The sequence below is a fragment of the Triticum urartu genome, chromosome 2A, assembly GCF_056163025.1.
Source record: "Triticum urartu cultivar PI428250 chromosome 2A, HENAU_Tu73, whole genome shotgun sequence".
In the NCBI taxonomy this organism is placed as follows: Eukaryota; Viridiplantae; Streptophyta; class Magnoliopsida; order Poales; family Poaceae; genus Triticum; species Triticum urartu.
This window is the reverse complement of record NC_141874.1, coordinates 448,334,296-448,360,439: the sequence shown is the minus strand read 5'-3', so window position 1 is coordinate 448,360,439 and position 26,144 is coordinate 448,334,296. Positions and strand designations below refer to the sequence as shown.

Sequence of the window (26,144 nt, the reverse complement as noted above, 5' to 3'; positions counted from 1 at the left end):
AGGCGTGTGTGATACACATCATACGGTTCATTCGGATGAACTGTTTGTGATTAGGAAACAAAAAAAACAGTTAGCCAGATCAAGGTGTGTGTGATTGAGGGCATACGCTTTAGAAGGATTAACTGTTTGCGATTAGGCAACAGAACAAAAACGGGTCAGCCAGATCAAAGTGTCTGCGATTGATGGTATACACTTCACATGGATGAACTGTTTGCGATTAGCCACAACAAACTGAAACAATTAGATAGATCAACGTGTGTGCGCTAGACGGGCACACATATTCTAATTAAAAGAACCGTGCGTGATGGTGATGACATTGCCTATTGCGGTGCACCCTATGATGCAAACGCCACGTACGTGGCCGAGAAGGCGTACGTGCCCACGTTACGTCTTACGGAAATAGTGCCGCACTTATAACCGTCAGTAAATTTTAAGCATGCATCCCATCATATTCCAAATTGCAAACCTGTCCACACCGATCAAAACCTAAACGGTTTCTCACTTAGGAGCGTATTACTACGTGGTTATAAATACTACTACTCCAAGATGACTGCACATTCCTTCTGAACTCCTCATCCACAAAAAGTCAAAAACAAACAAGTCATACATTATCGTTCCCTTGCGTCCGTCATGGCCAGCGCGAGTTGTGGGTCGAGAGATTGCCACCAGGAAGAGGCGAGCCTAGAAGCAGGAGGACGAGAGATGTCCCGCCTCGCCGCGAAAGCAGCCAACATGTCCCACCGCATGGCCGTAGCAGCAGAGAGGTCCCACCATGCCGCTGAAGCAGCACGAAGGACCCACCGCACCGTCGACGCAACCGACTGGTCCGGCCGCGCCGCGGAAGCAGAAGAGACGTCCCACCGCGCCGCGAATGCAGCAGAGATGTCCTCCCACGCTGCGGTGGCCTGGGAAATTGCCTCGCGGGCAGGCGAGGAATCTTACAGGCGCATGCGTGCCCTCGTCCTTAGGCAAATGGATCAGATCTCCAGGTGGGTGAGGTTGCATGATGACCTGCAAGCCTCGTTTGAATAGTCTACCGACGTCATCCGACAACTAAATGAGAGCAATGCGAAGCTCCGGGCCGAGCGCGACCTGCTAAGGGCGAAGATCGTCGGAAGTGCGGAGTAGCAGGAGCAAACCACTGCCTTGTTGAAGAGGACCGGCGTCATCGTCGAGAAACTTATGGACGAGAATGCCATGCTGCGCATCGAGCGCAGAAGGCTGGTGGAGGAATCCGTGGATGCTCTGAACCAGCATCTTGAGGACAAGAAAGAGCTCGTCACCGCCCGCCGCGGAGATTAGTTCCTGCTGTGGCTTCCTTCTTCTTTTGCCCTTGTGTATATCGGGCGTTGCCGCATGTGGCTTTTTTTAATTATGTTTATAAATATGTAAGACAATTATTATCCAATGTCATCGTCCTTATATTCATCATGCTTGCTATAGGTCGCAGTCGATGCTATATAGGTCCGTCGAATCTTACATCAAGATCCATGCAAAACTTTCTTTTCACATTTTCATTTTTCTCTCTTAAATCTTAGTCCAGTGAGACATATAGTGATGCCTACTACAGAACCTTCTTCTTGTAGACATTGTTGGGCCTTGAAGTGCAGAGGTTTGTAGGACAGTAGAAAATTTCTCTCAAGTGGATGACCTAAGATTTATCAATCCGTGGGAGGCGTAGGATGAAGATGGTCTCTCTCAAACAACCCTGCAACCAAATAGCAAAGAGTCTCTTGTGTCCCCAACACACGCAATACAATGGTAAATTGCCTAGGTGCACTAGTTCGGCGAAGAGATGGTGATACAAGTGCAATATGGATGGTAGATATAGGTTTTTGTAATATGAAAATATAAAAAACAGTAAGGTAGCAAGTGGTAAAAGTGAGCGTAAATGGTATTGCAATGCTAGGAAACAATGCCTAGGGTTCATACTTTCACTAGTGCAAATTCTCTCAACAATAATAACATAATTGGATCATATAACTATCCCTCAACATGCAACAAAGAGTCACTCCAAAGTCACTAATAGCGGAGAACAAACGAAGAGATTATGGTAGGGTACGAAACCACCTCAAAGTTATCATTTCTGATCGATCTATCATAGAGTTCGTACTAGAATAACACCTTAAGACACAAATCAACCAAAACCCTAATGTCACCTAGTTACTCCAATGTCACCTCAAGTATCCGTGGGTATGATTATATGATATGCATCACACAATTTCAAATTCATCTATTCAACCAACACAAAGAACTTCAAAGAGTGTCCCAAAGTTTCTACCGAAGAGTCGAGACGAAAACGTGTGCCAACCCCTATGCATAAGTTCACGAGGTCACGGAACTCGCAAGTTGATCACCAAAACATACATCAAGTGGATCACATGATATTCCATTGTCACCACAGATAAGCACATGCAAGACATACATCAAGTGTTCTCAAATCCTTAAAGACTCAATCCGATAAGATAACTTCAAAGGGAAAACTCAATCCATTACAAGAGAGTAGAGGGGGAGAAATATCATAAGATCCAACTATAATAGCAAAGCTCGTGATACATCAAGATCATGCCAAATCAAGAACACGAGAGAGAGTGAGAGAGAGAGAGATCAAACACATAGCTACTGGTACATACCCTCAGCCCCGAGGGTGAACTACTCCCTCCTCATCATGAAGAGCGCTGGGATGATGAAGATGGCCACCGGAGAGGGATCCCCCCTCCGGCAGCGTGCCAGAACGGGTCTAGATTGGTTTTCGGTGGCTACGGAGGCTTTTGGCGGCGGAACTCCTGATCTAGGTTTCTTTCTGGAGGTTTCAGTATATATAAGAGGTTTTGGCGTCGAGAACAAGTCAGGGGGGGGGGTCTCCGGGCTGTCCACGAGGTAGGGAGGCGCGCCTAGGGGGGTGGGCGCGCCCCCACCCTCGTGGGCAGCCTGAGACTCTTCTGCCCCAACTCTTTTACTCCATGGCCTTCTTCTGGTCCAAAAATAAGTTTCATGAAGTTTCAGATCAATTGGACTCCGTTTAATTTTCCTTTTCTGCGATACTCAAAAACAACGAAAAAACAGAAACTGACACTGGGCTCTAGGTTAATAGGTTAGTCCCCAAAATCATATAAAATAGCATATAAAACATCCAAGGTTGATAATATAATAAAATGGAACAATAAAAAATTATAGATATGTTGGAGACGTATCAAGCATCCCCAAGCTCAATTCCTGCTCGTCCTCGAGTAGGTAAATGATAAAAATAGAATTTTTGATGTGGAATGCTACCTAACATATTTATTAATGTAATTTTATTTATTGTGGCAAGACTATTCAGATCCGAAAGATTCAAGGCAAAAGTTTAATATTAACATAAAAATAATAATACTTCAAGCATACTAACAAAGTAGTCATGTCTTCTCAAAATAACATGGCCAAAGAAAGCTTATCCCTACAAAATCATATAGTTTGGCTATGCTTCATTTCATCACACAAAAATGCTCTCATCATGCACAACCCCGATGACAAGCCAAGCAATTGTTTCATACTTTAGTTATCTCAAACTTTTTTCAACTTTCACACAATACATGAGCGTGAGCCATGGACATAGCACTATGGGTGGAATAGAATATAATGATGGGGGTTGTGTGGAGAAGACAAAAAAGGAGAAAGTCTCACATTGACGCGGCTAATCAACAGGCTATGGAGATACCCATCAATTGATGTCAATGCGAGGAGTAGGGATTGCCATGCAACGGATGCACTAGAGCTATAAATGTATGAAAGCTCAACAAAAGAAACTAAGTGGGTGTGCATCCAACTTGCTTGCTCACGAAGACCTAGGGAATTTGAGGAAGCCATTGTTGGAATATACAAGCCAAGTTCTATAATGAAAAATTTCCACTAGTATATGAAAGTGACAAAAGAAGAGACTCTCTATCACGAAGATCATGGTGCTACTTTGAAGCACAAGTGTGGAAAAATGATAGTAGCATTGTCCCTTTTTATTTATTTTTATTTCTTTTTTGGGCCTTTGTATTTTTTTGGACAATGCTCTATTAATGATGATCATCACACTTCTATTTATTTACAACTCAATGATTACAACACGATATTAGAACAAAATATGAGTCTATATGCATGCCTCCGACGGTGTACCGGGATGGACAATGAATCAAGAGTGACATGTATGATAAATTATGCATGATGGCCTTGCCACAAATACGATGTCAACTACGTGATCATGCAACACAATATGACAATGATGATGTGTGTCATGATGAACGGAATGGTGGAAAGTTGCATGACAATATATCTCGGAATGGCTATGGAAATGGGATAATAGGTAGGTATGGTGGCTATTTTGAGGAAGATATAAGGAGGCTTATGTGTGACAGAGCGTATCGTATCACGGGGTTTGGATGCACCAGCGAAGTTTGCACCAACTCTCAAGGTGAGAAAGAGTAATGCACGGGCGAAGAGGCTAGCAATGATGGAAGGGTGAGAGTTCGTATAATCCATGGGCTCAACATTAGTCATAAAGAACTCACATACTTATTGCAAAAATCTACAAGTCATCAAAAACCAAGCACTACGCGCATGCTCCTAGGGGGATAGATTGGTAGGAAAAGACCACCGCTCGTCCCCGACCGCCACTCATAAGGAAGACAATCAAAGAAACACCCCATGCTTCAAATTTGCCACACAACGGTTACCATACGTGCATGCTACGGGACTTGAAAACCTGAACACAAGTATTTCTCAAATTCAAAATTACTCAACTAGCACGACTCTAATATTACAATCTTCATATCTCAAAATAGTTATCAAGTATCAAACTTCTCATAGTATTCAGTGCATTTATATGAATTTTTTATACCCCTCTTGGATGCCCATCATATTAGGACTAGTATCATAACCAAAGCAAACTACCATGCTGTTCTAAAAGACTCCCAAAATAATATAAGTGAAGCACGAGAGTTCATCTATTTCTTCAAAATAAAACCATCACCGTGCTCTAAAAGATATAAGTGAAGCACTAGAGCAAACGACAAACTACTCCGAAAGATATAAGTGAAGATCAAAGAGTAGTTGAATAATTATGTAACTATGTGAAGACTCTTTAACATTTAAGAATTTAAGATCTTGGTATTTTATTCAAGCAGCAATCAAAACAAAAGAAAATAAAATGATGCTCCAAGCAAAACACATATCATGTGGTGAATAAAAATATAGCTCCAAGTAAAGTTACCGATGAACGAAGACGAAAGAGGGGATGCCATCCGGGGCATCCCCAAGCTTAGGCTCTTGGTTATCCTTGAATATTACCTTGGTGTGCCTTGGGCATCACCAATATTAGGCTCTTTACACTCCTTATTCCATAGTCCATCGAATCTTTACCCAAAACTTGAAAACTTCACAACACAAAACTTAACAGAAAACTCGTAAGCTCCGTTAGTATAAGAAAATAAATCACCACTTAGGTACTGTTGTGAACTCATTATAAATTCATATTGGTGTAATATCTACTGTATTCCAACTTATCTATGGTTCATACCCTCCGATACTACTCATAGATTCATCAAAATAAGCAAACAACACAATGAAAACAGAATCTATCAAAAACAGAACAGTCTGTAGTAATCTGTATCAAACGTATACTTATGTAACCCCAAAAATTCCGAAATAAATTGGTGGACGTGAGGAATTTGTCTATTAATTATCTGCAAAAATAATCAACCTAATCGCACTCTCCAGTAAAAAATGGCAGCAAAACTCGTGAGCGCTAAAGTTTCTGTTTTTTACAGCAAGATCGCAAAGACTTCACCCAAGTCTTCCCAAAGGTTCTACTTGGCATAAACACTAATTAAAATATAAAACCATATCTAAACAGAGGCTAGATGAATTATTTATTACTAAACAGGAGAAAAAAGCAAGGAACAAAAAAAATTGGGTTGCCTCCCAACAAGTGCAATCGTTTAACGCCCCTAGCTAGGCATGATGATTTCAATGATGCTCACATAAAAGATAAGAATTGAAATATAAAGAGAGCATCATGAAGAATATGACTAGCACATTTAAGTCTAACCCACTTCCTATGCATAGAGATTTTGTGAGCAAACAATTTATGGGAACAATAATCAACTAGCATAGGAAAGCAAAACAAGCATAATTTCAAAACTTTAAGCACATAGAGAGAAAACTTGATATTATTGCAATTCCTACAAGCATATATTCCTCCCTCATAATAATTTTCAGTAGCATCATGAATGAATTCAATAGTATAACCATCACATAAAGCATTCTTTTCATGATCTACAAGCATATAATTTTTATTACTCTCCACATAAGCAAGATTCTTCTCAATCGGAATAATGGGAGTATCATAAGAAACTCGAATACTATAAATTGTTTCCACATTAAAAGAGTAATGTTCAGAAATAGGGTAGTCATAATCATGACAAGTTTTATAAATATAATCATCACTACTTTTTATAGCATAAGTGTCATCACAATAATCATCATAGGTAGCAACTTTGTTCTCATCATAATCAATTGAAACCTCTTCCAAGATAGTGGAATCATTACTAAATAAAGTCATGACCTCTCCAAATCCACTTTCACAATTATCACAATATGATTCAACATCCTCCAAAATAGTGGGATCATCACTTCCTAAAGTTGACACTCTTCCAAACCCACTTTCATCAATATAATCATCATAAATAGGAGGCATGCTATCATCATAATAAATTTGCATATCAAAACTTGGGAGGTTAAATATATCATGTTCATGAAACGTGGCATCCCCAAGCTTGGGACAAATATTAATTGCAGCAAATAAATTCTCAAACATGTAATTCTCATCAAACATAGCATCCCTAAGCTTGGGCCTTTTCATATCATAAGCATAATCACTTTCATCATTAATAGTATGGATAGCACCAATAGTATAACAATTATCATCATCGCAATGAGTAATAGGAGCAACATCATTTGGGAGGGATACCTTTTTACCTTTGCTTCTACGTCTTTTCTTTTGCTTCTTTGCATCATGTGTGGGTTTAACCCTCTTTTTGGAGCTCCTTATTAATGAGATTGGTTGGATAGAAATCTCTTCCTCGTAACCTGATTCATCATAAGAAATAATAGGAGGATATTGGGAAGTCTCTTCCCTTTCATTAGTATTCTCTTCATATTCTATTTGTTTTCTTGTCTTTATGTAATTGACAATATAAGGATTTTCAATGCAATTCACCGCACAATACATATAAATTTCCTCTAGATCAAAATCAAGAACTTTATCAAGGGAAAATTCTGGAATATCCTTAGTTATACGTTTCATTTCTTCATAACCCAGAAGCAAACTAAGTTCATTATGATGCGCAAGGGAAATCAAGTCATCACAATTTTTGGACATGATTCGATCATGAAACAATTTGCATTGGATATTTAAATGACCACGTTCATTTCAAAGTTCACAAGGATGGCTAAGAAAATTTAAACTTTCAGCACAAACATCTAGCCTTTCTTGCTTAGTTTCTAAATACTTATGCCTCTTGCAAAATCTATCTTCCCTATTTGGTGTGTACTTGCAAACTCTATGCACTCCACAAAAATTGACATGCTTATAAGAGACATTCTCATCATGACTAGTGCAATCATCATTAGTACCATGGATATTCAAGGAATTCATACTAACAACATTGCAATCACGCTCATCATTCAAATATTTAGTGCCAAACATTCTAATGCATTCTTCTTCTAGCACTTGAGCACAATTATCAGAATCCTTATTTTCATGAAAGATATTAAAAAGATGAAGCATATGAGGCACCCTTAATTCCATTTTTTTTGTAGTTTTCTTTTATAAACTAAACTAGTGATAAAACAAGAAACAAAAAGATTCGATTGCAGGATCTAAAGATATACCTTCAAGCTCTAACCTCCCCGGCAACGGCGCCAGAAAAGAGCTTGATGTCTACTACACAACATTCTTCTTGTAGACGTTATTGGGCCTCCAAGTGCAGAGGTTTGTAGGACAGTAACAAATTTCCCTTAAGTGGATGACCTAAGGTTTATCAATCCGTGGGAGGCATAGGATGAAGATGCTCTCTCTCTCAAACAACCCTGCAACCAAATAATAAAGAGTCTCTTGTGTCCCCAACACACCCAATACAATGGTAAATTGTAGGCCAAAATCACTATTCTGACCTTTTCAGCAATCTTTGCCACAAAGTGAACTTGACATGAAAGTATTTCACGATCTGACCCTTTTAGCAACGCCACAGTCCGTGGCGTTTCTTCTCCTTATAAAAACGCCGAAGTAGCTCGCGTTTTAGATCCACGTTCGAACGTCAAACTAGCTAGCGCTTCCGGCCCACATGGAAACGCCAAACACATTGGCGTTGCCGCCGAGACCGAAACGCCATGATGCTTGGCGTTTGTACCTGATAGTTTGCATGCATGACTGTATCTGTACGTGCAGGCGCAGTGGAGGCATTTGTTTACCCCGAGAAAATTTAGGGGACGACGTTGCTAGCGGCTGGCGAGCGACACGGGTACGTGACACTACATCGCAAATGCCGGCGATTTTCTCTCGCCGTCGGCCAATCCTTTCCTCGGATCGATAGTCCTGCTCGGCCGTGCTGCATGCTGCGACTGCGAGTGATCATCGGTCAGTAACTAGACTGTATAGTTTGGACCCCGAAAGGCCGTGCGCGCGCGCGTTCTATCACTGATCGGGCACGTACACGTACTTAAGCCCCGAGCCTGAGCCGGGGACGCGCCAGTACCTCGCCGGTCGCCGGAGGCATACGTACTTACACTAGCACGGAGCCAGAGCCGCGGACGCGTCAGGGCATCGCCGGAGACGGTGAGCTCGCCTCGGATGTGCGAGAGCAGTGTAGCGCGAGGAGGAAGGAGAAGGATGGCCGTTGGATCCAACGGGCCGTGCGAACTCGTTTGAACTAGTCGCCTGTCTATCGGCGGCCCCAAAATTTCGATGTGCTTGAATTGAATTACAGCAGACTGGTTTCAGAGAATCGCAAGAAAGTGCGCGTGCAGGCAATGGTGGCCCGCGACGTGATGCACGCATGCTTGCATCATCCATGAATCACATGCGCTAGCTGTGGCTCCCGGGGCCCTAGCTATGGCCGGGCGGTCTCCCTGCAGGCACGCAGCGGCCCTCGCCCAATCGCCGCGCCTGTCGCCGCAGTACTGCCGCGGCGCGCGCTGTGCGGGAATAGCAAAGCACGCAGGCGCAGGGCTGGCAGGTCCGCGTCGGTCGATCCATCAACAGCCGCGGCTGCGCATGCATGCAGACCTGCAGAGCACACGTTTCCCCCGTTATGATATGGCGGGAGTTTACGCTACAAACCCCAATGATCATGGCGTTTCGGCCTGGCCAGCAACGCCGACGTGCTTGGCGTTTCCATGTGGGTCGAAAACGCTAGCTAGCTCGGCGTTCGAATGTGGATCTGAAACGCGAGCTACTTCGGCGTTTTTATATGGAGAAGAAACGCCACGGGCCGTGGCATTGCTAAAAGGGTCAGATTGTGAAATACTTTCATGTCGAGTTTATTTTGTGGCAAAGATTGTTGGAAAGGTCAGAATAGTGATTTCATCCTAAATTGTATAGGTGCACTAGTTCGGTGAAGAGATGATGATACAAGTGCAATATGGATGGTAGATATAGGTTTTTGTAATCTGAAACACTACAAAAAAAAGACACATTCGTGACATTTTGGGCTGAACGATTTTTTTTCCTGTCATACTTATGACACTTCTATGACGATAATTGTGACAAAACCCAGTATCATCATAGATGTGGTGGGCTCCTACTTCTATGACAAAAAATCATGACAGAAAATGGGCTTTTCGTCCTGGACGGGCCGGAGAGGCAGCTGCATGACATTCTTTGGGCCGTCCATGACGGAAAAAACAATGGTAGAAGCGAGGGCGAGGAAAATATCGGGGTGTTCCCGGTTACGGTGGGTGGTCGGGGCCGAGCGATGCACGGAGGTTTGCGCGTTTCTCTCGTACACGCACGCGCATGGGTGCGAGGTGTTGGGCTCTAACTGGACCCGAGCGAGGCGTTCGCCTACTGAACCCGAGCGATTGCACTGCAGGCTACGCGTTACTGAACCCGAGCGATCGATCGATGGCTGCTAACTGAAACCCGATCGAGCGATTCCTTCGCTACTGCTGCTAAATGAAGCCGATTGATGCTACCTCTGGATGAACAGTGAGCGTTGCTGGGGGGGTTTGGATGAACAGTTCCCGGTGGGGGTGGATGGACAGGACCCCGTGGTGTTGCCTCTGGATGAACATGACCCCGATCGATCGAGCCGGTTGGGGCTGGATGAACAGGACCCCGTGGAAGGCTGGATGAACAGGACCACCCCGTGGAGGGCTGGATGAATAGTAGATGGTGGAGGGCTGGATGAACAGTAGCCCGTGGAGGGGTGGTTGAACAGGAGCCCGTGGAGAGGGCTGGTTGAACAGTAGCCGGTGGAGTAGCGCGTGGTGGAGGCTGGATGAACAGGAGCCCGTGGATGAACAGTCGTAGGTGGAGGCTGGAGGAGGTCGATGGTGGATGAACAGTAGCCCGTGGAGGCTGGAGGGGGTCGACGGTGGAGATGAACAGTATCCCGTGGAGTCCCGTTTTGCGGTACGCCACACCCCTCTCGATGAACAGGACCCCCGTTTCGACCGTAGCGCTCCAACACAAGTCCGTTTCCTCCGTTTTGCGGTACGCCACACCCCTCCTGATCAACAGGACCCCGTTTCGACCGTAGGAGATCCGTTTCCTTCGTTTTGCGGTACGCCAGACCCCTCCCGATGAACAGGATCCCGTTTCAAACGTAGCCAGTCGAACACAAGGCCGTTTCCTCCGTTCTGTGGTACGCCATGCCTCGTTTCCATCGGCTGTTTCGTCCAAGCCCTCCCGATGAACACGATGACACATTCCGTTCCGACCCAGCCGGTTGGCTCCCCATGAACACGACGACGACGCAGTTTCTCCATTCCTACCCAGCCATGTACATGAGCCCTGGCCGTACGTATGCGCGAGTAGGCGTTCGAGACCCCACCCGTATGTACGTACGTGGCCGTATTTTCTTTCTTGCACACTGGCCGCTGTACGTACGTGTACATGCTACGTGCACGCCTCTACTACGACACGTGCGCCCCTCTACATCGACCAATATGTACGTACACGTTCGCGACCAGAATGACAACGCTATGTACTCTTCGACCAGGTGGGTCCCGACTGTTAGGCACTTCCTTGCGTGCGAAGATGTAGCTGGTGGGTCCCAGCAGTCAGGGGGCGAATCTTTTTTTACCGGACACACTTCCTTGCATGCGAAGATGTAGCTGGTGGGTCCCAACAGTCAGGGGGAAACATTTTTTTATGAAATACGGTGGCCTGTTCAGTGGGTCCCCGCTGTCAGGTGGAGAAATAATTATTTTGTGCGTAATAAGGAGGCACTTCCTTGCTGCGGCCGTGGACCCAGCTGTCAGCCTCTCCACGTACAATCCACGTCCGATGGAAGCCGTTCCTTGACCACGTTGACCACGCCGCACCGAGAGCACCAGGGCGGTGGACAACGGTGAGGCCTAGGAAGGGGACAACATGGAGCCGGGAAAGACACGGAAGTGGATGCCCACGTGTAGAGGAGTATGAGGGTTCACTGGTTCGCTGTGGTGTGAGGCTGTCGTCGCCGCAGAATAACAAGGGGTGTGGGTGAGTAGAGGGATGGTCTGGCCAGCGGTAGGAGTAGTAGGGGGCGGTGAGGCCTCCGCCGCCTCGCAGCCGGCCACGGGAGGCAGGAGCACGAGGCATGACCGATGCTGGTTTGGGCAGCTGGAGCAAGAAGACCAGAGGTTGAAGAAGCACTACGCCCGTTGGATGGACATCGTATAGTCATTGGAGCTAGAATCGTGCATATTGACTAAGTTGACAAAGCCCTCCATCCCCATCAACTTAGTAGGCCCACAAGTCAGCCTGCCACTATACTGGGTCCCAGTTAGCAGGGGGAGTATTCATTTTTTTGTGCGTAATAAGGAGGCACTTCCTTGCGTGCGAAGATATAGCTGGTGGGTCCGAGCTATCATCGGCGGTAACATTTTTTTTCGCGAAATACAGAGGCCCTTTCGGTGGGTCCTAGATGTCAGGTGGAGGAATCATTATTTTGCGCGTAATAAGGAGGCATTTTCTTGCGTGCGGCCATGGACCCAGCTGTCAGCCTCTCCACGTACAATCCACATCAGATGCATGTCGCTCATTGACCACGTTGACTAGGCCGCGCCGAGAGCACCAGGGTGGTGGACAACGGCGAGGCCTAGGAAGGGAACGACACAGAGCCAGGGAAGACTCGACAATTGTTTCCCACACGGATGGGAGTACGACTGTATGAGGGTTTACTAGTTCGTCTGCCGTTGCTGGAGAATAACATCAGGTGTGGGTGAGTAGAGGGATGGCTAGGCCAGCGATGGGAGTACGGTGGGGCGGTGAGGCCTGCGCGGCAGCACAGCCGGCCGCGGGGAGGAGGGAGCAGGCAGTCCCGCCGGCGCTTGTTTGAGCGGCTGGAGCAGGAAGGGCAGAGATTGAAGAAGCATGGCGGCCGTTGGATGGACATCCAACAGTCACTGCTTGTGCGTCAACCTTTTTTTAGGAAAGCCTCAAATCTGTGGAAAACAACATACGACCCATCTGCTATTATTTCTAATAATTTACAACCCATTTGCTAATTTTTAAGTTTTTTGGAGCCCATACTCTTTTTGTTAGCATTAGAGCCCATATTGTGGCCACGGTTAAAAAATTATACGAACTTTTGCATATTTCGGTGCGGTCCGAACTGTTTTTAATCCCGAAATTTCGAGTCACATTCAAACTGATTTTAAAAATAAATGTATATCAATATAAAATCCAAAAAATTGTCCACGCATAAAAATCAATGCAATTTAAAATCTCGAAATGAAAAAAAGAAATTTGAAACTAATTGTCGGTTTGATGTGTTTTAAAAATGTACAACCCATTTCTCATTACTGATAGGTCATTTTATCGGCCAGCCGAATGAAGCTCTCCTCGTCTTGAAAGATTTGCAGCCCAACAGGCCTGACAAAGCGACTTACTTGGCAAATCACAAAAAACTGGGCTGTGGCCGTGGAACCAGCTGTCAGCCTCTCCACGTACAGTACTCTTTCGATGGAAGTCGGTCGTTGACCACATTGACCACGCCGCATCGAGAGCACCAAGGCGGTGGACGACGGGGAGGCCTAGTAAGGGGACTATGAAGAGCCGGGGAAGACGCGGCAGTGGATGCCCACACAGAGAGGAGTACGAGGGTTCACTGGTTCAGCTGCGGTGTGAGGCCGTCGTCGCCGCAGAATAACGGGGGGTGTGGGTGAGTGGAGGGATGGCCTGGCCAGCGGTGGGAGTAGTATGGGGGCGGTGAGGCCTCCGCGGCAGCACAGCCGGCCACGGGAGGTAGGAGCAGGCGGCACGACCGACGCTGCTTTGGGCGGCTGGAGCAAGAAGACCAGAGATTGAAGAAGCACTATGGCCATTGGATGGACATCGTACGGTCACTGGAGCTAGAATCGTTCATATTGACTAAGTTGACAAAGCCCTCCGTCCCCGTCAACTTAGTAGGCCCACAAGTCAGCCACCCACTATGATGGGTCCCACCTAGCAGGGGGTATTCATTTTTTTGTGCGTAATAAGGAGGCACTTCCTTGCGTGCAAAGATATAGCTGGTGGGTCTGACCTGTCAGCGGGGGAACATTTTTTTCGCGAAATACAGAAGCCCTTCCCATGGGTCCTAGCTGTCAGGTGGAGGAATCATTATTTTGCGCGTAATAAGGAGGCATTTCCTTGCGTGCGGCCATGGACCCAGCTGTCAGCCTCTCCACGTATAGTTCACTTCCGATGGATGTCATTCATTGACCATGTTGACCAGGCCGTGCCGAGAGAACCAGGGCGGGGGACGACGGCGAGGCCTTGGAAGGGAACGACACGGAGCCAGGGAAGACTCGACAGTTGTTTCCCACGCGGAGGAGTACGAGGGCTTACTGGTTCATCTGCCATCCCCGGAGAATAACAATAGGTGTGGGTGAGTAGAGGGATGGCTAGGCCAGCGATGGGAGTATGGTGGGGCGGTGAGGCCTGCGCAGCAGCATAGCCGGCCTCGGGAGGAGGGAGCAGGCAGTCCCGCCGACGCTTGTTTGAGCGGCTAGAGCAGGAAGAGTAGAGATTGAAGAAGCACGACAGCCGTTGGATGGACATCCAACAGTCACTGCTCTCATGTGCATTATTTCTAATATTGTACAACCCATTTGCTAATTCTTAAGAATTTTTTTGGAGCCCATATTCTATTTGTTAGCATTACACCCCATATTGTGGTCACGGTTAAAAAGTATACGAAATTTTGCATATTTCGGTGCGGTCAATTATTTTTAATCCCGAAATATAGATTCACATTCAAACTATTTTGAAAAATAATTTATATAAATATAAAATCCAAATAATTATCCACGCATAAAAATCAATGGAATTTAAAACCTTGTAATGAAAAAAAATTGAAACTAATTCCCGGTTTGATGTGTTTTAAAAATGTACAGCCCATTTCTGGGCAAACCGAATGAAACTCTCCTTGTCTTGAAAGATTTGCAGCCCCGCAGGGCTGATAAAGCAAGTAGGCCTCGTTTGGGTATTTCTTTTAAAAAATAGAACTGGGCTAGCCATTTTCAGTAAGAAAAAACACAACTAGGCTCATGATGTGGTAAACATAAATAAAACCCTGGCTAGACGGGCCACAGACCCCGCACAGCTCCGTTGTTACCCTGATCCGTCGCTAAAACTAGTATAAATAACAACTGCTTGTTCCTAAAAAAAACTGCACGACCTGCTGGGTCCCTGGTGTCAGCCGCTCGTAGTGTAATTCTCTCGTTTATTAACTACATTGACAATGACGTGAGCCCCAAATGTCCAACCATTAGGAGGAACCACATTTTTGGGCTTGTAATATAGAGGCACTTGCTTGCGTACTGCCATGACGCTGGTGGGTCCCTACTATCATCCTCTCCACGTACAGTCATCTCCTTATTCCTCTCGGTTGTTGACGATGTTGACAACGCAAGAGGGCGGCGCACCGCGCACCGCGAGTGAACCAAGGCCGCAAGGCGGAGGACGACGACGAGGCCTCGGACGAAACGAATAGGAGCCGTGAAGATGCGCCGGTCCAGTCGTAGGCGGAGGGGAGTACGAGGGTTGACTGGTTCGAGTGCAGGTGCGTGTTGGGGCTGACGTCGCTGGAGAATAACAGGACGTGTGGGGGAATAGAGGGAGGGACTGGCCAACGTTGGAGGGTACGTACGGTAGGGCGGCGGAGGTGCAGCCAGCCATGGGAGGCGGGAGCAGACGGAGCCGGCGGGGTGGTTTGGTTTGGGTGGCTGGAGGAAGAAGAAGACAAGAGATAGAATATACACGACAGATGTTGGATGTCAATCCAACGGCTGGTAGGCAGAATCGTTTGTTGACTGGCTAGTAAGTCGACACCACCTTGGATAGGCTATTTCCTCGTGGGTCCCAAATGTCAAAATCCAAATCTGTCACGGTCATGTAGCCTTTCCTATGAAAAGTTACAGCCCATTTGATGTGCTAGTTCGGAATAAGTTTGTGGGTGCTGGTGGGGGCTAAGCACTTGGCTTCCGTAATGCACAGTGAGCTCAAGCAGCCGGCGAGAGTGATGTTATTTCCCTTGGTTGGGATTTGTTAGTTGTTACAATATTTCACTCTAAATTAAACGACTGGCAAGCCATTTGCCTTGCTTCAAAGAAAATATGACAGTCACATCCGAGTTGAAAAGGGCAAGAACATCTAACTCCAGCTTACAAACTGTACAAAAGCACGAGGATTAATTGTTCATCAAGTTTACAAAAAAACCAGGTTGAAAAGGGCAACAACATCTAACTCCAGCACTGTTTTCGGCAGTCAAAGTCAAATGGATCGGCCAAGTCCATAGAATGAACATCCTGGGTCGTAAAATTTACTGGATTATGACCACAATATGTTGTAAATAGAAGCCCGACATGTTCAGAAGCTCTTTTGCCCACCTGAAACTCCTTTTTTATGCTCTTCCACATACCCATCCGTCAAAACCATGCTGCTGATAAACTTAAGCCTGATGGACAATAGTAACCTCACATTCAGCAGGAAGAATGTGACAAATCTAGTGTTTGCACGGTTGTCTACATATCGTTCTAGCGTTATTGTTTTCAATCGAATCTCATGAGAAGTGAGAAAATCCTGATGCTTACGAATCCACCGATTGGTTATAACTTTCTTACCCCATCCTGTTGCCTAAATAGACATGAAGATTGAAAACAGTTAAGGTCTAAAAAAGAGTGTCGAAAGAGCAACAGCTGAACGGTTAATTCTAGTACACTATATGCGGGCTTCCAATGTGCGTGAAATTATCACCATTATATACAACTTCTCCAGACATGGAAAGCATTGCAGCAAGCCAATAGTCTTGTTCAGATCAAAACTATTCATTTGGATATATAAGATCTTGACAGAATCCAGCACCATTGATAGGCCATCCATGGAGAAACTCTTCATTGAGCATAGAACATAATATTAGTACAAAATGTGTACTCCAAGATGACATATATCTTATGCGCTGAAATTTAAAATGTAGCTTATGGTTACAAGTGTAGACGATAATATAAAGTACCTAAAGAACTGTGGAGCCAAACACCATATTGAAATGAGCACAGAGATCATGTATTACACCCAAGGCCTCCAGTTTAGGCGTAGAGAGGACGGTTATTTGCAACGGTGAATAACTAGAATCAAGGATCAACCTTTGAAGTGAAGGGGCATCTTGGATGATGAGCTGCCTTCCGTCAAAAGAAATTCCAATTCTTACAAGGTTAGGCGACTTTATTTGGAGACAACCGATTCTAACTGTGAAAACAAGCACCAAGCACTCTAGGGCAGGGCAACCGGAGTGGATGATGCTGTGCAATGAGGCCTCCGATATACGAACCCGCACAAGTGAAAGTTTCTTGAGAAATGGGAGTCGAAGGTTTAGTACCAGATTGTATGGTAGGTCGCACAACGCAAAGGTGGCGGTGTGGAGAGAGGAGGAAAACCGCGAGATGGACATCGGTGCTGAGGGCACATGTAGATGGCGTTCGGTATATGGTAGGTGATTTCCAGGGGAATAGTAGAACTCAAGCAGCTGTAGTTCTGTGAATTCAGGGGATTTCAGCCAGGCATCCACCGTGCAGGGCATGGTATGCTTGCTCAGGTAGCATGACGGGATGCAGAGGCTTTGAACGGAGCCCTGGTGGGAGGAGATGATAGCTCTGGGGATTTCAAAATCATTGAAGAGAGATAGCTGACGACAGTCGAGATTAAGGGGCACGATGCGCCATAGAGGGCGCCATTGAATTGAGAGGACTTGGGTGTGGCGGCAATTCTTGGTGGGGAGAAGCAAGATGATCTCCCCAAGGACGGCGTCCGGGAGATTGCTGATGCGGTCCACCCGAGATTCTATGGGTTCCTGGGATCCGGTGGGGGCGGGGTCGCCGCTTCTCCCCACGCTGCTGGGTGCGAGATCTACAACAGCCATCGCCGCTGGCGGGAGCCTCATCTTCTTGGCGCTGGGGTTAGCCGACTCCATTTTCCTCGAGGGCGTCACGTCGCGCTCATGGATTTAAGCAGAGTAACGAATGACGAGCCTAGTTGTAGTGCGAGTGAAGAAGAAGGGGAGCTGGGGTTTTTCTGTAGTAGTGAGGAAGAAGGGGAGCTGGGATTTTCTTTAGGAGTGAGGTGAGGAATTTTGGGGGTATGAGTGGAGCGAGCTGACGTGAGGTGGGTGGGAGTGAGGAGGAAGAAGAACACCCAGGCTTTTTTGGGGGCGGTGTGCTGGGTGTGGGTAGCGCCTCTCATTCAGTAAATATATAGACTTTTGAATTGATTTTACTATTTACTAGGGTGGATGGGCTGTTTTGTCTTGGGTCCAGAGAAACAATTACTACTAGTACAGTGGAGACACTCTACATCTACCCAGAAAAACAATTACTACTGAAAGATCGTGGATGTCGCCTAAAGGGGGGGTGAATAAGCATTTTAAAATAATTACGATTTAGGCTTGAACAAATGCGGAATAAACCTAGCGGTTAATTTGTCAAGCACAAAACCTAAAACAACTAGGCTCACCTATGTGCACCAACAACTTAAGCTAAGTAAGATAAGCAACTATGTGATAGCAAGATATATGACAAGAAACAATATGGCTATCACAAAGTAAAGTGCATAAGTAAAAGGGATCGGGTAAGAGATAACAGAGGCACGCGGAGACAACGATGTATCCCGAAGTTCACACCCTTGCGGATGCTAATCTCCGTTTGGAGCGGTGTGGAGGCACAATGCTCCCCAAGAAGCCACTAGGGCCACCATAATCTCCTCACACCCTCGCACAATGCAAGATGCCGTGATTCCACTAAGGGACCCTTGAGTGTGGTCACCGAACCCGTACAAATGGCAACCCTTGGGGGTGGTCACCGAACCCGTACACTTTGGCAACCCTTGGGGTCGGTCACCGGTACCCGTCAAATTGCTCGGGGCGATCTCCACAACCTAATTGGAGACCCCGACGCTTGCTCGGAGCTTTACTCCACAATGATTGAGCTCCGAACACCACCAACCGTCTAGGGCGCCCAAGCACCCAAGAGGAACAAGCTCAAGGGTACCAAACACCCAAGAGTAATAAGCTTCTCAACTTGTAACTTCCACGTATCACCATGGAGAACTCAAACTGATGCACCAAATGCAATGGCAAGGGCACACAGAGTGCCCAAGTCCTTCTCTCTCAAATCCCACCGAAGCAAATAATGCTAGGGAGGAAAATGAGAGGAAGAACAAGAAAGAGAACACAAAGAACTCCAAGATCTAGATCCAAGGGTTTCCCCTCACATAGAGGAGAAAGTGATTGGTGGAAATGTGGATCTAGATCTCCTCTCTCTTTTCCCTCAAAAACTACTAAGAATCCGTGGAGGGATTGAGAGTTAGCAAGCTCGAAGAAGGTCAACAATGAGGGAAGAACACGAGCTCAAAGGATAAGGTTCATTGGGGAAGAAGACCCCCTTTTATAGGAGGAAAAAAAAATCCAACCGTTATGTGCTCAGCCCGCACACGAGCAGTACTACCGCTCCACGAGCAGTACTACCTCTCGGGCGGAAGAAGCAGGGAAATGGAGCAACAAAACATGAACCTTGGGGCGGTAGTACCGCTACCGCATATAGGCGGTACTACCGCTCACCCCAGCGGTACTACCGCTGGAGGAGCAGAACACGTGACCAAAAGAGGCAGGGCAGAGCAGAGCAGAGTACGGCGACAGTAATGCAGTAGGAGTACTACCGCCCGACCGGAGTGGTACTACCACTTAGGCGGTACTACTGTGCCTTACTTCCGTGCAACTACTGCTAAACCCGACACAAAAAGAGCAGGACCCAAAATCGAGGCGGCAATAGAGCGGTACTGGAGCGGTACTACCGCTTGACGCTATAAGCGGTACTACCGATGTCGACCGCGGTACTACCGCAGGGAGAAAACCAAAACTGCCATAACTTCTTCATAAGAGCTCCGAATTGAGCAAACTCAAGTTTGTTGGATACAAGACGATGAGTAGCATCAAAACAACGAAGAGGTAGGGGAGGTATGCCTAACAAATGGAGGAGTGAAACCTCCAACAGAGAAGAACGGGCATAACCTCCAACATCGAAAACATCATCGAAGATGCATGTGAACTCCGTTTTCGATGAACTCGAGCTTGTCATTAATATGACCATAAGCTCCAAAATTCTCAAAGAGAACCAAACAAGAAGCAAGAAGGATGATGCAAGGATGCAATGGTTTGAGCTCTCTATGAATGATATGATCAAGCTACTCATCGAGAGCCCCCCTTGATAGTACAACAATCGATCCTATAACCCGGTCTCCCAACTACCATCATGAGACCGATAAAAGAGAAAACCTATCAAGGGAAAACCTTTCCCTTGCACATGGTCCACTTGATCTATATGATGACGATCTTGACTCCCTCAAGTTGGACCACCTTTCTTGATTGTGTTGGCTCGATGAAGACTAGTTGATTGCTCCCCCATACTCCACTATGGGTGAGCCACTCTTCCGCACATCTTCACAAGTCCATTGTCACCACAATGGACGGCAAGCTTCAAGCACTTGATCTCTTCGTGATGCATCACTTGAACTTGCACACGGCAATCTAACCCCAACAGAACTCTCACGAAGACCATGGGTTAGTACACAAAGCGTAATTGACAATGCTTACCATACCATGGGATCACTTGATCCCTCTCGGTACATCTTCTATGCTTTGTGAGTTGATAAACTTGATTCACTCTTGACTTAGTCTGGATCAACCTTGAAGCTTTCCAATTCTCTTCATTTGGATGATGCCTTGAAGGTAGACATGAATGATCACACAATCTTCTTCTTCAAGACATGCTTGCAATAAGCTCAACTCTCACATGACCAATCTTTGGATAATTCCTTGAATAACACCTTGGTCGACACAAACTCTCCTTGAAACCAACACATGTACTCCAAGAAAAGCCTATGGACAAAACCTTCAAATATAACTCAAGGCAACCATTAGTCCATCGAGATTGTCATCAATTACCAAAACCAAACATGGGGGCACCGCATGTTCTTTCAACTACTAGTACAGTGGATACAATATCGCTTATGGCTCCTCCTAGGTCATCGAAACGTCTCCCTCTACTGAATGTCATTATACTTTTGTTCACCGACATGTGGGCCATGTAGCGCGCGGGCCCAAATGCCATCCACCAAATTAGAAGGCAGTATGCAGGCGGAGAGTCACCTCAGTCGTAGCGCGGTAGTAACGAGCCGCCGTATCACAAAACCCCACCTCCCCGCAGTCTAAGTTTGACGGACGAAGCAACCATCATTTCACTCTTCGCTGAATCCCCTTCTCCCTCACCGTCTTCAAGAAAGGCAACACTCGCATCTGCCACTGTTCTTCTCTCCCAACGAAGGGAAGGTAAGCGGATCTGTGATGTTGGTATATTTTCGTTTAGAGAAAAAAAAGAACTTTTGCAAAGCAGTAACCGATCTTCACTCTCTTTTTTGTTTCATTGTCATTGCGATTGTGTTTTCCTTTCAGTGGTCTCCTAGTATTCGTCAGTTTCATGATGGACCAAGGAGAACCAGGCAAAGATCTGCCGATATTGGAGCAGATGCGGGAGGCTGATCCCCACGAGACAGAGAGCTCCAAGAAGATGGAGGCAGCCACCGAGCCGACCCCAGATACGCTCACGGTCACTACTGAGATGGTCAACACCCCGTTTGAGGTTACAACCCCCGTGGCACTGCAGGAGCAGTTTTCCCCCTTCGAGGATGCGTCCCCCCCGCTGAGCTGCCCAAGGTGATTTTATTATTTGCCGATCTTGATTGTGGTTTTTCATCTAAGTATGTGGTGATGAATAATGCAAAATTTTATTAGCTTCGATGCCATGCTATACATAGTGGTTTAAATAACTTGTGTTTCTTATATTGGAAAGTAATTCCGAATTTGTTTCTGTTTCAATTAGAGCCCTGATGCAGACAAGGATTTTGTGGTTGTACATGTCACTCGCTATGAGGCGGATGACCTGAATATACGCACTGGGAAAACATAGTTTTTAGGTCGTTGGATCCTGGAAGCCATTTGCGCTTATACAAATGAAGAGTTGTATTCCAGCCTCACTATTGTCAGGCGTGTTGTCCAGGGTGTACTGAAGCACAAGAAGTTCAAAGCTACTCCTTTGTTTGTGAGGCATACTATTCTTGTCAAGCTTACGCAAGAAGATGACGTGGCATGCCTCCACAAACAAGTTTATGAGTGGCAAGGCCACAAGGTTGTCTTCATGAAGGTTCATAGGATTGAGCTGCTGCCGGACATCCTCGATGATGTTCATGGCAAGGCCCGTCTTGTGTCCAGCCCAAATTAGATCGAGGCATGAAATAGTTGCCCCGGCTAGTGTTTAATAGTAGTTTGGAGTGTGTCTAATTATCCGAACCTTGCCTGTTATCGAGCCCTCTGGGGCTAGTACTCTGTTTGAATCTGTCTATGGGAACTGCTGCTACTTTTGTGTGCCCGTGAACCATGTGAGAACCATCGTAATTGTTGCTGAAACGGATGCGTCCTCACTAGTTTTTTCATGAATATGGCATGGTAAGACATAAGTTGTCATGGTTTATCATACGAGCAGTGTTTTTTGATGAAATAGAGTACTCGTTCGAGAACTGTGCACCGACATATACATAAGTACTTGTAAGCACTGTTGGTGCTACCCCACTTGTAAGCAGTTGTGCAAAACACGACACATTGGCTCAGCTCGCTTCAACACTAGGCTATCGACTAGCTAACAATCAACAATTTGCTGTCTGACATATAAGCAACCATGTATCTTGTTACGGTGGTTCATGCAATTAACTGAGGCCACAATGTAAATTCCAAATGCTCACACGCTAGTCCAGCGTTCATGTGGAACACTCACATTAAACTCGACTTCATAAAAAACTTGAAAAGCACAAGTTAAGAAATTTTATACATCTCAATGATTCATAGAACATAACAAACATATACTAGTTCACAGCAAAAGACAAAGTTGTGAGAAGGTTTACAAATCAGGAAAAAACAAGCAAGGCTTCTCTGAGCAAAGGGCCTCCCGGCAGGCTTAAATTTCCTAGAGTTCACTCTGGTTTTTTCTTGTTGCCACCATCCAGGGTTAGGTTCACTCATTCCAGAATAACCAATTATAATTGTGTTCTCAGCTGGAATGTTGAACTGTACCATGTAGTGTACTTACCAGCTGAAAGTCTTGTGCATTCCACTAAATTTAAGCACCGCTATTTGCATAAATAAGCAGACCACAATGCCTCTTGTCCACGCACCTGTCCAAAAACCGCCGTGCAGCCGTGCCAACTAGTCCTCGGTCCATGGATGAACTGGTAGAAAGTGCATTCCGGACTAGGATGCAGTTGTTTTCGCTCATCCCTACACTGCAATCAGGAAGTAAAACGTACGAATCAACTTCTTTTATATTGCGTTGGTCATTATACGTAGTAACTACCAATGTAGTAATACCTGGAAGATGGGTGGTTAGACGATGGCAACGAGGGATAGCCATCTCATTTTGCGCAGTTCTACTAAAATTGAGGTGTGTGGTTTTGATTGCGTGGATAGAAACGATACGGAGACAGACACCCCGAAACGATATGGAGACAGACATCCCTGTTTGCACAAATATGAAATATGATTATTTAAACAGTGACAGATATTTGCAGTGGCGTATGATTAACAACAACATCTATTGTGTTATAATTGGCACTAGATTGACAGTATGAAAGTGTCCCTAAGTAAGTAGCATCATATCACATCAACACTGCCACTAGATTAACATGCAGAACAATAGCATTAGTATTACTGTCATGAGAGTAGCACATGGTCAGTAAATGTGCAATCAAGTTTGTGCAGTTCCATTGGGATGAAGCAATGTTAGCGGTGTGAGATTTAAGTGTAACTACAAAAACACAATTCATGGGAAATAAAGCAAGACGGAAGCACTTCATAAAATGGTGGTGGCATTGCTTCAATTTATCGACGACACTAGACCATTAATTATAGTGACATTAGATGGCATTGCTTAATGCTTCATGTGATTTTACATTAATGGTAGCGATATGGGCGTAGGGACAGCAGGGGCATAAAGTGGTGAGGCAGATGTGGTTGCCGAGAGCGGCAAACACTCAGGCAACATGTCTGCATTTGTCCCATTTTTTATCTCCTCGGCGACATTTACCCGTCACTTTCTTTCCTTTTTCAACCAAGAGATAGGTCCACTTCCCCCTGCAACCTCTTGAGCTTGCGTTGGATTTCCCCGAAGAGGAAAGGATGATGCAGCAGAGTAGCGTAAGTATTTCCATCAGTTTTTGAGAACCAAGGTATCAATCCAGTAGGAGGCCACGCTCAAGTCCCTTGTACCTGCACAAAACGATAGCTACTCGCAACCAACGCGATTAGGGGTTGTCAATCCCTTCACGGTCACTTACGAGAGTGAGATCTGATAGATATAATATTTTTGGTATTTTTGGTATAAAGATGCAAAGTAAAAAGTAAAAGGTAAAGTAAAAGCAAAACAAGATTAAAGTGATGGAGATTGATATGATGAGAATAGACCCGAGGGCCATAGGTTTCACTAGTGGCTTCTCTCAAGAGCATAAGTATTCTACGGTGGGTGAACAAATTACTGTTGAGCAATTGACAGCATTGAGCATAGTTATGAGAATATCTAGGTATGATCATGTATATAGGCATCACGTCTGTGATAAGTAGACCGAAATGATTCTGCATCTACTACTATTACTCCACTCATCGACCGCTATCCAACATGCATCTAGAGTATTAAGTTAAAAACAGAGTAACGCCTTAAGCAAGATGACATGATGTAGAGAGATAAATTCATGCAATATGAAATAAACCCCATCTTGTTATCCTTGATGGCAACGATGCAATACGTGCCTTGCTGCCCCTTCTGTCACTGGGAAAGGACACCGCAAGATCGAACCCAAAGCTAAGCACTTCTCCCATGGCAAGAACTACCAATCTAGTTGGCCAAACCAAACGGATAATTCGAAGAGACTTGCAAAGATAACCAATCATACATAAAAGAATTCAGAGAAGATTCAAATATTATTCATAGATAGACTTGATCATAAACCCACAATTCATCGGTCTCAACAAACACACCGCAAAAAGAAGATTACATCGAATAGATCTCGAAAAGAGAGGGGGAGAACTTTGTATTGAGATTCAAAGAGAGAGAAGAAGCCATCTATGTGACGCCCTGAGACCGATGTGCCAGGTGTCCTCCAGTTATTCGCTATTATTGCTTTGTCATTTGCTTGCGTGTTGCATCTTGTCATGTCATCATGTGCATTGCATCATCACGTTTTCAAAACCTGCATCCGTCCGGGTTCCTCCAGTTCCTTCTGTTGTCCATTATGAGCCCAGCCACACTTGCACGCGCCCGCGGCATGTCCGAAATAGTATTGTATAAGTGGCCGGAAAATGTTCTCGGAATGGGTTGAAAGTTGGCATGTGGTGTTGTTATGTTGTTAGTAGATCGCCTGCCAAGTTTCATCGCATTCGGAGCTCGTTTGATAGCCCAACCGTTAAACTATAGCGGCATTATAGCCGGTCTAACGTCGGATGTTTTCGGTCTCCGAAAACAGTTGTCGGGCCTCCCTCTCTTCTCTTCTCTCAGCTCGAGACCGTCTACACAGCCCACTTCCACTCATCCTGCAGCCCACCTACTGCATCCTTGCGACCGGAGCCATCGGATCGCGATTGGAGGGTCCGAAAACCCCCTAAACCCCCCTAACCCTAGAACCTGCCCTATATAAACCTTCTCCCCTTCCATTTTGGGCAGCTACCTACCCCTCCTCCTAAATTTCTGTGCCCCCAATCATCTTCCAGCCGCCTCCCACCTCCTCTCCTCGAATTCCGGCGCCGTCCAACCCCTCAAGTGCCACTTGGCGCCGCTCAACTGGCCAGCCGCCGCGGGTCAGGCGCTCCCCACCTATCCCATGGTGCCACGTCGCCCAACCACCTCCTCCCACCGCCGTGGCCCTGCCAGGCCCATCCAGAGCCCGTCCCGGGCCGAGATGGGCCCGAGCCGCCAGCGCCCGGGATCCCTCGCCTGCTCCAGCATGCGTGCCGCCGCCTCCGATCCGGACCAGGAGAGCCCCGTTCCCCTCCCTCGCGTTCCTGCCGTCTCCGCCGCCTGGCCTCCCGCCGGTGACCACCGCTGCCATGGTGAGCCCCGACCTCGCCATCCTTCTTCTTCCTGCCTACCGAGCTCATCTCTCTCTCCCTCCCGTTCTGCAGGATGCCATGGTGGCGCCGGAGTTTGCCGCTGACGCCAGGAACGGAGAGTCAGCTCCAGATCCGGCCACTGGAGCTCGGCCTCAGCCTCCTCCTTGCCTCCTCGACCCCCCGGCGACCCGCCTTGCCAAGCCGCCGCCACCATTGCCCTGCTCAGGCTCGAGCTGA

At 46.2% G+C, this 26,144-nt stretch overlaps 1 protein-coding gene across 1 annotated transcript; it reads left to right on the top strand.

Annotated features, from left to right (window-relative positions):
- The first annotated feature begins 630 nt into the window (after positions 1-630).
- LOC147985424 (uncharacterized) lies at positions 631-26,144 on the top strand. Its single transcript, XM_087541562.1, has 3 exons — positions 631-928; positions 25,540-25,907; positions 25,980-26,144. Exons 1-3 carry the CDS (start codon positions 631-633, stop codon positions 26,142-26,144), a joined length of 831 nt encoding a protein of 276 aa, XP_087397688.1.